The sequence below is a fragment of the Taudactylus pleione genome, unplaced genomic scaffold, assembly GCF_031769625.1.
Source record: "Taudactylus pleione unplaced genomic scaffold, aTauple2 ptg000612l, whole genome shotgun sequence".
NCBI lineage: Eukaryota > Metazoa > Chordata > Amphibia > Anura > Myobatrachidae > Taudactylus > Taudactylus pleione.
In genome coordinates this window covers 3,599,295-3,612,541 of record NW_028285014.1, presented here as the reverse complement: position 1 = coordinate 3,612,541, position 13,247 = coordinate 3,599,295, and the positions used below count along the sequence as shown (strand labels likewise).

Here is a 13,247-nt window from a genome sequence, read left to right as displayed (position 1 = left end):
AATAATACTTACATTAAATTTGGGGTACATGAAAATGGGTGCAAGCATATTTTAAAGTTGCTAAAGCATTAAAAAGCGCCAAAAATGCACCTTCAGCAAGCACCTGTAATCCAAAAAACACCTCCCCCCATACTTGCAGGCCCCCCCAAAGGCTATTTCGCTAGTTTTTTATTTTGTATCCCCACTTTTTTTCCGCCCATTTTGTCAAAGTGCTTTTTTTTTTTTTTTAGCATTTTTTGACGCAATTAGCATCAAGGGGGGGGTCCGCAATTTTGCATCCCAAAACCCTGATTCTGCGAAACTTTTCCGCTGGTTACAAGGCGCAAACTTTTCGCACCGACGAAGTTGGACAAATTGAATACGGGGATAAATGGAATCGGCGAAATGACATCATCGGCGAAAAAGTTTCGCAACAGCTTGTCGCTCCAAATTGAATATGGCCCATAGTGTCAACTTGTGGCGGCTTCAGAAGTGGGGCTGCAGTGCAGTTCAAGATTCTAATAGGGGTGCCATACAGCACTGGCCGGACTCACTGGCAGTTGGTGTGGCTCCCCTATATAAATTTTGGACTGTGCTGCAGCCCCACCTGGAGGTGCCAGCACATTCAGCCGCACTCTACAGAATAGCGGTAAGAACGTGACACTGGTGTATTTTAAAAATTATTTTGATGGAAAAAAGGTTCACAATAAAAAAAAAAAAAAAAAAAAAGCTGTTTCTCATGGAATCTTATTGTGCTGGGTTTGGTACTAAGTTGGATACAACTCGGCCTCAAATTGCAGGCGTATAGTGATTTCACTAACAAAAAACATAAGTAGCAAAATCTTATTATATGTATGTATTGGTTCGCAATTAGCAAATTACACACCGTTCACTATTGCTGACGTCTTTTACAGGTGCATATACGTCGCTGTGCGCCTGTTTGCAACTCCGCAAGCACGCCCTGAATGTACACGGCCTATGCGAGAACTCCTCTGCCCTGCCTGCAGGCAGCTTTGCCAGAAACACACAAAGCTGCACAGACGGTGTTATGTCAGCATTACTGCCTCACAGCCCTGAGGTCATGGGTTCGATCCCCACTATGGCCCTAACTGTGGAGTTTGTATATTCTCCATGTGTTTGCGTGGGTGACCTCCGGGTACTATGGTTTCCTCCCACACTTCAAATATATACAGCTAGGTTAAATTAGCTCCCAACAAAAATTAACCCTAGTGTGTATGAATGTGGTAGTGAATATAGATTGTAAGCTCCAATGGGGCAGGGCCTGCTGTGAATTGCCAAATATTTGCTGTAAATCGCTGTGGAATATGTGTGCGCTATATAACTGACAATAAAAATAGTGGTATACAAGCATCTGTTTACAATGTGGGGAGGTAGCCCAGCATCTCGGAGATGCTGGACACGCCCATTAGTGATGTAAACATGAGCATACTCTTAGGCCACACCCCCTTGATGGATAGGCCACACCCCTTTTATGGGTGCTGGGCTGTGAAAACCAAATGTTGGGAGGTATGGGTATATACAGTATGTGTGCGACTGCGTACGTAATTTACACTGCACAAACTGCCATAGGCCCCACTCTGCATTACTTCCTTTGTGTTATCAAAGGGCCTGATTCAGAGTTGGGAATAGAGTAAGAGAGAGCAAGTAACACAACGCTGCACTGCAGGTGGCACAGATGTAACATGTGCAGAGAGATATTTGGGAGGGGTGTGTCCAAACTGAAATATAAATTGCAGTGCAATAATAAAGCTATTTGTGGGCTACAGGCAAAGGCAGCTAGTATTTACCCCACATGCAAAACGAAGGGGGAGGTAGTTGAAATGCCGACACCAGTCAGAATGCCGGCAGCCGGCGGTAAGATGCGGGGTTAGACAGCGGGGGGGAGGGTTAGGATACCTACCGCATACTTGCCTAGTCTTCTGAAATGGTCGGGAGCCTCCTGAAAATCAGGTGTAGCTCCTGGATCCCCGGAAGAGTGGGCAAGTCTCCTGCCCGGCGCCCGGGGACAACACAATGTCAGCAATCTCTTGTGTAGCGGGGGCAGTGCCACAATCACGCAGCCCGCGCCCCCACCCCAACCCTCAAAATAGTGTCACTCCCCCCCCAGCTGTACTGAGCCGGCTGCCTCTCCCGGAAGAGGCAGCCAGATTTTCGGCAGGCCTGACCTACCGACAGCTGTCGGGATTCTGACCGCCGGGATCCTGAGTGCCGGCATCCTGTACCCAACCTAAAAAAACAGGAATGTATTGCAACATGGTTTGTCCAGGTACAGAGTTGTATAACTCCATATAAACATATTTCTCTCTGCTATTATTGAACCCTCTCTGTATTTTATAGGTGTGCATGGCACCTACAGAGAAGATCACGGCTGGCTACGTGCTACAACAGCACGCTCATTATATATTATATATACATTATTATGCGGCTAAATCTTTCTCCAAGTTCTTTTTTTTTTTTCCTTCTTCTTCTTCTGACCCACGTGGTGTAGAGGACGGGAAGTCACGTGGACGCCAGAACTCGGAGGGGGATTTCCTGACCCCGCCCACCCTGCTGCCAATGATGTCACCGGACTGCTACAGCCAATCTGCGAACTGCCCACCGAGCCGGGGAATTCCAGGGCTGCTGCTGCTGCTCCTGCAGGGACGATCCATCCAGAAAGTTTGATCGGCGAAGTTTAGTGATCGCTGCGCTAAGGTGACAGCCGCCCTCTGGGGCTGTGTATACTAATAGCAGTATATACTGTCTCGTCCTGTGAGCTTACACCTGGGATCTGTGCAGCCGGCAGTATGAGGGAGCCAGGCATGACAGGTAGGTGTGTGTGTATATACTGTAGCATGCATTATGGCTCTATACACAGCACACAGACACACACATATATATATATATATATATATATATATATATATATATATATATATATATATATATATATATATATATTTATATATATATATATATATATTACACTAATGTATAGGTGTTCACTATATCTACACCAGAAGGCCAACATGTTGCTCTCCAGAGGTGGAATGCTTCCAGGACATGCAGGGAGTTGTAGTTCCGCAATAACTGTAGAGCCACAAGTTACAAAGCCCTAACTCCGGATCTATAACTTATATCGGCTTGATCATGCTATTTATATTGAAATATGGCCCAAGTGCATTGTTCTTTTCAGTGCAGCCTGTGATTTATTCACTCTTTCACTTTCTATTACTGCCCATATTGGTATAAGGACGCCCATGTTATTGTTTGCAGTTATTCTCTGCTGTTATATGTGCCGGCAGATGGACCTTATTTATTATACTGAGGTTTATAGGAAGTATGTAGACATCCTACTGTACATTATAATGCAAAACAGATGTCGATTTCTTATGCGTACGGGTAGTCGTGGTGCCGACAGGAACGTTCCGTTACATATAAACTTAGTGATATGTATTGTTCTGATAAATATCAAAAAGATTCATTTTATTCTTGTGATTACAAACAGCCGTCCCTTACAAGATAGTAAGGTGCTGCTTATGGCCTCAGAATGTGGGCCTATGCTCAGTAAGACCCTCGCCTGTGATACAAACATTACCATCCAGATGTTTTCTATACTGCAGCACTGTAATTATTAGATTGAATCCATGCAGGATCAGTAAGTGGGGCTAAACCGGAAACTGAGATATGCTTATATTGTAACCTATAGAAGAAACAACCTACCATTACACCTGACGGTGGTAAATGTTTGTTTTATTCGGAAGTACAGTAAATTAGTCCATGGTCTGCGCTTCAGCTGGCAAACAGTCTTCATAATGATCCCTCTCACAGAAGATGACGTTTAGGTACAACCTGTCCCAGGGCTTTGTATTATGGTTCCTTTTTCAGATTTTCTGTACATTGTAATGATGGGTATCTCATTTGACTGTGGCACTTGTGGGACCATTTAAAAAACACTAAATAAAACAGTACAGGGGCTGATTCTAAGTTAGGTACAAAGGAAAACCAGCAAGTAACTTTGCACCTGAACAAACCATGCTGCAATGCAAAGGGTGCAAATACTCTTATCTTTGGATGCACGGTAAATACTGGCTGCTTTTGCATGTAGCCCACAAATGCTGGGTAGCTTTATTTTTACACTGCAATTTAGATTTGAGCTAGGACACACCCCTCCCAAATCTTAAGCTGGGTACACACTACACAATGTGTACCCAGCACGACATCGCCAGCGACGGAACCGCCGTTGGCCCTGCAACAGGGCCGGCGTGGGATGCCACTAGCGACCCGCGGGAGAGTGCATATAATGGGTACACACTAGGCTCTGATTCGTGGGATCGGACGACATATCTCTAGTGTGTATCCAGTTTAAAGCTCTATGCACATTTAACATCTGCCCCATCTGCACTGTAACGGGGTTTTGCAAAGTGTTTTGTTTGCAGGGGTGTATATATAATCGGTGCGGGGAACACGGGCCCCTGGGTCCAGGGGGGCCCCGCACCACACACCCTGCATCCATAATATTACTTACCTCTCCAGAGTCCCACGTCGGCGCGGGGGTCCGGCACTGTAAAATGACTGGAAAGTCGTTTGCGCATACGCAGTACAGGGAAAATGGCCGCCGCGGCCATTTTCCCTGTGACCTGTGCTTACATTATAGACTCTGGGCACACTCTAGTGCCCAGAGTCTATAACTCCGGCGCTGGCCGTGCACAGCTCAGTGCGCTGCTGGCAGCCGGGCGGAGAGGAGGGAGCCCGTGTCGGAGACTGCACATTGGCCCCCTCTTCTCTAGAAACGCCCCTGTTTGTTTGTTTTATGCTTGCACTGAATCAGCCCTACAGACTTGTATCGGTTAGGAGATAGTATAGTTTGCCTTTGTTTTGCTTACACAGTATGCAGCACACGAGTGTACTTATACTGTATGCAGAAAATATTGCTAAGCCATCATTGTACAGTGTTACATATAGATGTAAAATGTATGTACATGTATGTAAAATAAATGTATATATGTGAAATGTATTTCTTTGTGCTTCTCCCAGGGTCTCATAGTCTTCCTCAACAGCATGCTCCAACACTAGGTGAGTACCTACATTGTATGATATACACCAGTATGTTACAGAATGCTAGTCTCACATATACTAATTGTAACTTATACCCCTTTTACACCAAATTTCTGGGTCTGACCTGGGATTTGGAACACGTTTCCAACCCGGGACAGACCCCTTTTACACTGCGGCACCTGAGTTAGCACCGTTCACACCGGAGCCGGGTCTGCAGTGACCCGGATTTTGCGGCATTGCACTGGAGTGGACGCTTGGAAAAGATGTCATCTCCAAGCGCCGCTGAAGCCGGCCAATTGAGCAGCATGCGTCACGGTCCGGGCACCGTTTACACTGCAGGGTGTCACAGGAACAACCAGTGACCAACCTTGCAAGCTACTAAAGTTGGATACCCGGGGTCCCTGGACCCGGATGGATCCGTTTACATTGAAAAAAATCCAGAGTTGATGCGCGTTCACGTGCATCAACCCGGGATTTTCAGGTCGTTGTAAAAGGGGTATAAGATACAGATGCTTGTGGGTGTACAAAACACCAATGCAAAGACATATTAAACATATCAAACTCCAAGTGTGAGTCCCTATTCTTACAAGTGAAAGCAATAAATGGGTGATATATGCTGACATATAGCTCTACTACCACAACTTTTGCTCACTGTGGTTAACCATGGTGACGTATCTCTAAGTTAGCAGTGCTGTACTAGCTGTGAGTAATACAAGTTATATTAACAGGGACATGAATAGTGCACATAACCGATGATATTGGCAGTGAGCAACTTTTGACATGTTTTCATTTTGGAAAGTTAAGCAAGTGCAGTTCATCCACGAAAACAGTGTTGGGCAAGTCCTCACTTGCGTCCCCAGCTTATTAATATTTTGTTGACAGATTTGTTTGTTATAACTTGCTTGTTTAAAACACCTGCTGATATGGTAATACAGAGAGGTGTCTCTTCCATTGATTAAATATATTAATTTAACTTCTTGCTGATATTAAAAGTAATGTTCAGCCCTTTTGAAGGGTTGAGTTCCGGCCTATGTGGCCCCCATATAGTATTAGGTTGCCTATCGCTGCTCTAGAACATATCAAAATTTCTTTGATGATTCTATTCCATTTTAACAAATTCTGACTAATTGAAAATAATATTTAAATGTTTTTCAAGGAGGTCACATGATGACCTCTGAGGTCACAGCCATGCTGACACTACCTTCCATCTCCCACATTAGTAGATTGCTATCCTGTTAACCCTAACCTTATGTGCAGTGCTGCAAACTTAGCAGGAATACTGGAGGGCAACCCCTCTCGCCCTAACATGTCCCGGAAAGCACAAGAGACTGACTCTGTAACTAAACTTGATGGATAACGCCACCCACACCCACACACACACACACACGTAAGGCCAGCGGCAGCTATATTACACAAAGCCCCTGCTGATATATACACAGGTCCTCTTGAGGAATGACTCCCATGTTAGACGTTATGGTGGCGATAGCCAAATGCCAAACATCACTTTGACCTCTAGAGCAGGTGAAGTGTGGTTTGGGAGTAATCTAAAAAAAAACATGATGGACTGAAGCTGAGAGAAAAAATGGCTCAGATGGAAAGACACGTTTTATACCTGGAAGTCCAACTTCGCCCCACCTAGTGACTTTGGAGCACTTTAAAAGCTGACTGATAGAACAATATTAGGATCTTGGACCTTATGGAGAGAGATGTAGGAGCGTCCCTGAGACATTTTCTGTAAAGACATAATATTAGAGATCGTTCATAGAGTTTTCTCATGCTTGCAGCCCAGGTCACCGGCATGTCACTTAGTAAGCTACTAAATCTTAGAGCACAATCTCCAGAAAGGCCGATGATGTCTTATATGAGAACTCCAGAGTATCTTCCTTCTCAGATTTCGCAGTCACTCTGCAGAAATGATCGGTACCTCTATGCATGAGGTGTATGAGCTATGCACTGATGTTTCCCTCACAAGGCGATGTACTTCCAGGAACCTCATGAGGTGCAGCACTGGTTGGAGGGAGTGGGAATTTCATTTATCTCCAACTTTTATATTTTGTGAAATTTCACCTCATGAGCAATCACGTTAAGTATATGGTGGCCACAAAGCGCTTATTGCTTTCATCAACTAGTCAGCCTGCTATGATCATCCTTCGTACATATGTGAAGACCGTTCCATTGTTTGGCTATGTGGTGACAGGTTGATGGTGCTCTCAGGATCCTGGAACTCTGGCACTGTTGGTAAAAGTCTTGGCCCTTTGTCAGTTTTCCTTACCTTTTGGTCATTGGTGATTGTGTTTCCTTTTGAATTTGCCATAGGTTGTGTGTTTTTTTTTTTTTTAATTCCTTTTGTTTTTTTTGTTTAAAGTATTTATTTTTACATTTTATAATACAACACATAAGATAATAGGTCACCAGCACATTGGTTACGTATAGAAAATATAAAATATTGCACAATAATAAAGGGATATGAACACGGAAACACATGGGAGTTGCAACATCCTGAATAGATATGCACAATACAAACATGTAACGCATACAGAACTAAATAACCGTTTGACTGATCATAAATACGTGTGGGGCAGGGGAAGCCAAAAAATATAAGAGGGTGAATGGCTGGGGGCAGGGAAGCGGTTCACTTGGCCCATGGATGGGGTATAAGGTGATCTGTGTGATAGAGCCCTACCTAGAAGAAGGTGTACGTGGTTTGGACATACTTTGGGGGTTACACCACCCTTTAACAGACTTATGACACAGGCGCACGCTTGGCGCTGCTCCTTTGTTGATGCACGTGCGGCTACAGCGCACACAATTCATAACACATTAAAGAAAAATTTTTTTTTTTTTGGAGTGCACTTTGGGGGTTACACCACCCTTTAACAGACTTATGACACAGGCTGCTCCTATGTTGATGCACGTGCGGCTACTGCACATACATTTCACACACAAACACAGAAAAAAGGAAGAATTTATTATTTTTTGTGGAGCGCACTTTGGGGGTTACACCACCCTTTAACAGACGAGCCAGCCGGCCCTTTACTTATGACACAGGCGCACGCTTGGTTTGCCTAAAACCATTTATGAAGCTGGGAAAGAACAGCGTCTGGCAGACTAACTGCTAAAGTTTGAAATAAGAAGAGATACCGTGGCAGGACGTACATTTTGATTGCTGTTATTCTACCCAATAAATTAATTGATTTGACCACCTGAACAGGTCCAGCTTTGTAGTTGAGAGGACCCAAAAGGTTAATTTTCCTTAAAAAGAAATCCACTTGTATGGGCGAGGAAACTTCTGATATGTAATCTTAACTCCAAGTAAACTTGTAATCGGATTTTAAAGGATCCAGCTTTCAACACATGGAGGGGAAGTGCTTCCATCTTAGTAAAAATGATCTTATACCCCCAGAGAGCTCCATAATTTGGAAGGATTTTGCATAAATTATGGAGAGCTGGATGAGGGGAACCATGGTTAGCAGGATATCATGGGCAAATAAGGAGACTTTAAAGTAGATAAACTGTTTCTAGCTGCCAGGGACTCTCTAATCAGGGGATCTGGTAATGGTGGTTAAGAAAACCTTCATAGGATATAAGCAAATATGCTAAATTATTATTAAGCTATGCCAGTAGGGTGTCCTCCCTAATCAATGTATATAATATAACAAACCCTCAGACTTATTCTTAGATGCTTCATATACTTCTGATTATCTCCAATGTTTATACAGGTTGAGTCTCCCATATCCAAATATTCCGAAATACGGAGTATTCCAAAATACGGAATATTTTTAGCATGACTGAGAAAGTGAAATCTTTGCTTTCTGGTGGTTCAATGTACACAAACTTTGTTTAAAGCACAAATTATTAAAAATATAGTATAAAATAACCTTCAGGCTGTGTGTATAAGGTGTATTTGAAACATAAATGAGTTTCATGTATGTACACAAATTTTTTTTGATGCACAAAATTATTAAAAATATAGTATAAAATTACATTCAGGCTGTGTGCATAATGTGTATATAACACATAAATGCATTCTGTGTTTAGATTTGGGTCCCATTCCCAAGATATTTCATTATTTTATGCAAATATTCCAAAATACGGAATATTCCGATATCCAAAATACCACTGGTATTTTGGATATGGGAGACTCAACCTGTATTGGCCAAGTGATGTGAGTTGTATGCTTCACACATTTTAGACCGTAGTGGTCTCATTCGTTTGCCTATTGTAATCTGATTCATGATCCATTAAGTATTTCCTCGTGATAGCTAAATTAAGAATCCAGTCCTCTACCGATTAGTTTAACTATATTTACACCTTGTGGACATCTGGTGGCTGCAGAACCCAAGGTGCAGACATTCTCCTGATAGCCTCGGACACACAATTTGTGTACTTGAGTTGATCTGACTTTGATTTTCCCAGTTCTAGCACCTAACATAGAGGGTGCGGAATCCTTAATCAGTGGTATCACTCCCCCTTACTGGTTATAATTATTGTGGGTCCTTTTTGCTTCCAAAATGTTTTAAATTGCCCAATTGGGGTTTAACTCTCCCTGAATTAGTAATACTGGGGGTGATTCAGAGAAGGACGCTGCTACTGTGTCTTTATGGTAATGCTGTGGTCGATGGGCGTCCTATTGCGAAGCCCACAGGCTTCGGAGCAATTCCCTCGATGTACAAAGACACACGATCGGCCCACCATATGTCAGACCATCAGATATTGCACCTTCCTATTGCAGGCGCGGAATGTCTGACTGTCCATGGCTGCCACAGCTGGTAGCACCTCGCCAGTTACCACCCAGGATCCCCATGTAATTTTGATCTGCATTTCTGTGTGGTAATCATCACGGCCCGGGACGGATTATAGGCCCTGGCGGGGCAGTTGTCCAGGAGCTCCCACACATTGTGGGCCCCCACACTCGACAAACATTGTACTGAACTGGGCCACTCTGGACCCTCCCTGTTCCGGCTCCTGGCAGCATCACAGTCTGTCACTCACCAGGTGAACTTTTGATTAAAGTCTTTCAAGACCGTTTGGTGGACTCTCTAGACCCATTAGCTCTATTGTTTTCAAATTTCAAAAACTGGGACCTGAGCGATATACAGAAACGTTTAAGGCCCTTTCTCACTGTTCTCGTTACAGTGGCCAAAAAGATTATATTAACTGTATGGATTTCGAAATCTTCCCCTACAATGGCTGCAGTGCGTCAATTACTAATGAAAACGCTATATTTGGACAGAGTGTCTGTTTTCCCTGATGTAGATAAAGGTGTATTAAGATTTTATAGAAAATGAGGATCCTATATCGAAACTCTCTCTGAAGAAACTCAGAGTAACATATTTAGGATATTTGTAAATACGGAATGGTATTTACATAAAAATATATTAGAAGCCTCTTAAGCTGGAATTTTTTCACATTTTACATTATATATCATGTGTTTTTTCTAATACTAGAAAAGGTCATATATGCAGAATACGATTTATGTCAATGCGAGAATTAGTTTGTGATATAAGTCGATACTTTGTTTAGCGAATATAAGTCAGCTTTCCTTCCCCCCCATCCTCCTCCTCTTTCTTTCCTTTCCCCCCCTCTCCCACCCCCTTTTGGTATGTGTTGTCTTTTTCTCTTTCTTTTTTGTTTTGTTTTTCTGGTTGATTGGTCTATTAATGTCAACAGATAACGGTTGATTTGTTGATGTATGCAATTGTAATTTATAATTGATTGTCACATTTTCAATTTGTTAAATATTTTACATATTGACAATTTATTTCTTAATGTTTGAATACAAAATGATACTGAACTCCATTTTCTATTGAATATTGTATGTTTATTGCAAAACTCAGATAAAAAAAAAAATATATATATATATATGTATATATAAAAAAGTATTTCAAGACGGAGACAGCTTTTCTCCGCCTCTGCACTACAGCGGGTGGCAGTGGTGGATTTACCGCTAGGCAACACAAGCGGTCGCCTAGGGCCCGGCGGGTCCCAGGGGGCCCGCTGACGGGGCTGATTACGGAGCATTTCCTATTGTTCTGGGCTTGTTAAATACTTCAAGCCTCGGCAGGCTGTCAGCGCATTTGACAGCTATCGGGTGCTGGCTCTCTCATGCCGCTCTGTGGGAGGGAATCCACATTGTTGCCTTCAGCGGGGGGCGCTGAACTACCTGCGAGCCTTCAGCGGGGGCATGGTGTGGGCTGAGCTACCTGCGAGGCTTCAGCGGGGGGCATGGTGTGGGCGGAGCTACCTGCGAGGCTTCAGCGGGGGGCGTGGTGTGGACGGAGCTACCTGCGATGGTGGGGAGTTGGGGGCGGGTGCAGTCACAGTGATGCCCGCCCCCAGCACGGATGCCTAAACTCATCCTCATTTCTGCCCTTACCCGGGCCCCGACCCCGGCGCTGCGGCTGCTTAATACTGCTGGTCACTGACACAGTGCTCGGCGGCAGGTGCTGTGCTGCTCTGCCATTATTCTGGAATCAGCAGAGTGCAGCTCAAGGTACGTGACCTGCTCCTCTGCTGCCCCCAGCGCTCCCCATCTCCCGCCAGCACCAGTCCTCTCCCCTATTGTTCATGTTGATTATCCTTCCTGACGCAGTGTGTGAAGCTGTTAGGATAGCACTGCTGCCAGATGTGTGCAGGAGTCTCTGCCAGTCCTTATTATCCCATGTGCCCTGCTCACTGTATCCGTACCCTCTCCAACTATCTCTGCTCATTGCTTATTTGTCTCCCTCCACACCACTATCAGCGTATCCCCAAACACACTTGCTGAATCAGGCCCTAAATCCACAAAACTCTCTGCTTAACTCTCTCTTGAAGGTAGGGATGGACATTGAGTGGTTTATCAACAGTGAGCGGCACAAGTGTGGACACTTACCTTGGAAGGCTAATCAGAGAAAGAGAGTGGGGCTAAGAGATGGGGAAAGAAAACTTACCACATTACCATCGGAACTCAGGATTAATGGCGGAGAAACATTGGAACTCTACCATTGATGGCAAAACATTGACAATCAGCATCAAACCATCAGGGTGTACTAATCAAAAATGGTCAATGTCGCTAGCTGCCTCTCTCTGGGGGGGGCTTACTCCCTACCTGCTTTCTCTGGGAAAACTCTCTCTCTAGCTGTTTATCTCTAGGGGTTCCCTTCCTTGCTACCTCTCTCTAGGGAGGCTTCCTTCCTAGCTCTCTCTTTGGAAAAAAAACCTGTTGGCAGTAAAGTTAGACAGTTTTCGCCAGTGAAGCTTCCCCATATAAACAGCACAGGTATTATGATGGTACTTATATTGTCACAGTACTTGTTCTTTCAGCAGGTTAAAAACCCTTAAAAAATACTTTATTCCATGCAGAATATTTTTAGTTTATGTAGAATTTTTTTTCCTTGTAGGGACGGGTGAGGGGGTCCCAGACCAGTTACTTGCCTAGGGCCCCATGAAGTGTAAATCCGGCTCTGGCGGGTGGCCTAATCCGGCCCTGATTACGGCGCTTGTGCAGTGCGACCTGTACACATCTGCAGATGGAAACCATCAGTTTACCTGAGTCCACTTCTGAATCACCCCCTTTTATGTCAAGGAGAGATTTAATCTCAGTGGTGGCTGAAGTGGTCACCATGGGATGCTGCAGGAGCTTTCTGAGGAGACCACATGCAGCCACACTCTCAACATACAAAACAATTGACTGTGCTAAAGGAAATCAGTTAGCCAGAAATCTGTAAGCAGCTGTGGCAAGTTATTTGCAACTGAAAGTATTATGTACATGGGGATAAGGTGGGAAGATTGTTGGCTTTGCTATGTAGGTTGCTATGTAGGTTGCATGGGAGCAATTTCTTCATAGTGTCCATCAGAGATAAGCACTGCATATTTGTACTCCCCATGACTCTCATTACTGTATGCTTCCAAGTATTATGTACATGGGGATAAGGTGGGAAGATTGTTGGCTTTGCTATGTAGGTTGCATGGGAGTAATTTCTTCATGGTGTCCATCAGAGATAAGCACTGCATATTTGTACTCCCCATGACTCTCATTACTGTATGCTTCCAAGGATTTTGATGCTAAGTTATACAACACCACCTTGTCTGATTATGGAGACTACAAATAAGTACTTTGCTTTAATTCCAAGCATATTATAGGAAGGCTTCTGAGAACTCTTATAACCAGTGGCAGATATTATCTAGAGTCTGCAGGGCTGCAATCCCCCCAGTAAAATTCGCCACCCTAA

General features: G+C 44.0%; 1 protein-coding gene across 1 annotated transcript in view; it reads left to right on the top strand.

Annotated features, from left to right (window-relative positions):
- Positions 1-2,540: 2,540 nt before the first annotated feature.
- The window catches only part of RELB (RELB proto-oncogene, NF-kB subunit), an 85,844-nt gene continuing 75,137 nt past the window's right edge, over positions 2,541-13,247 (top strand). Inside the window, 2 exon segments of the mRNA XM_088454326.1 lie at positions 2,541-2,808; positions 5,017-5,055. Coding sequence (XP_088310452.1) covers positions 2,787-2,808; positions 5,017-5,055 — 61 coding nt within the window. The 5' untranslated portion in view covers positions 2,541-2,786.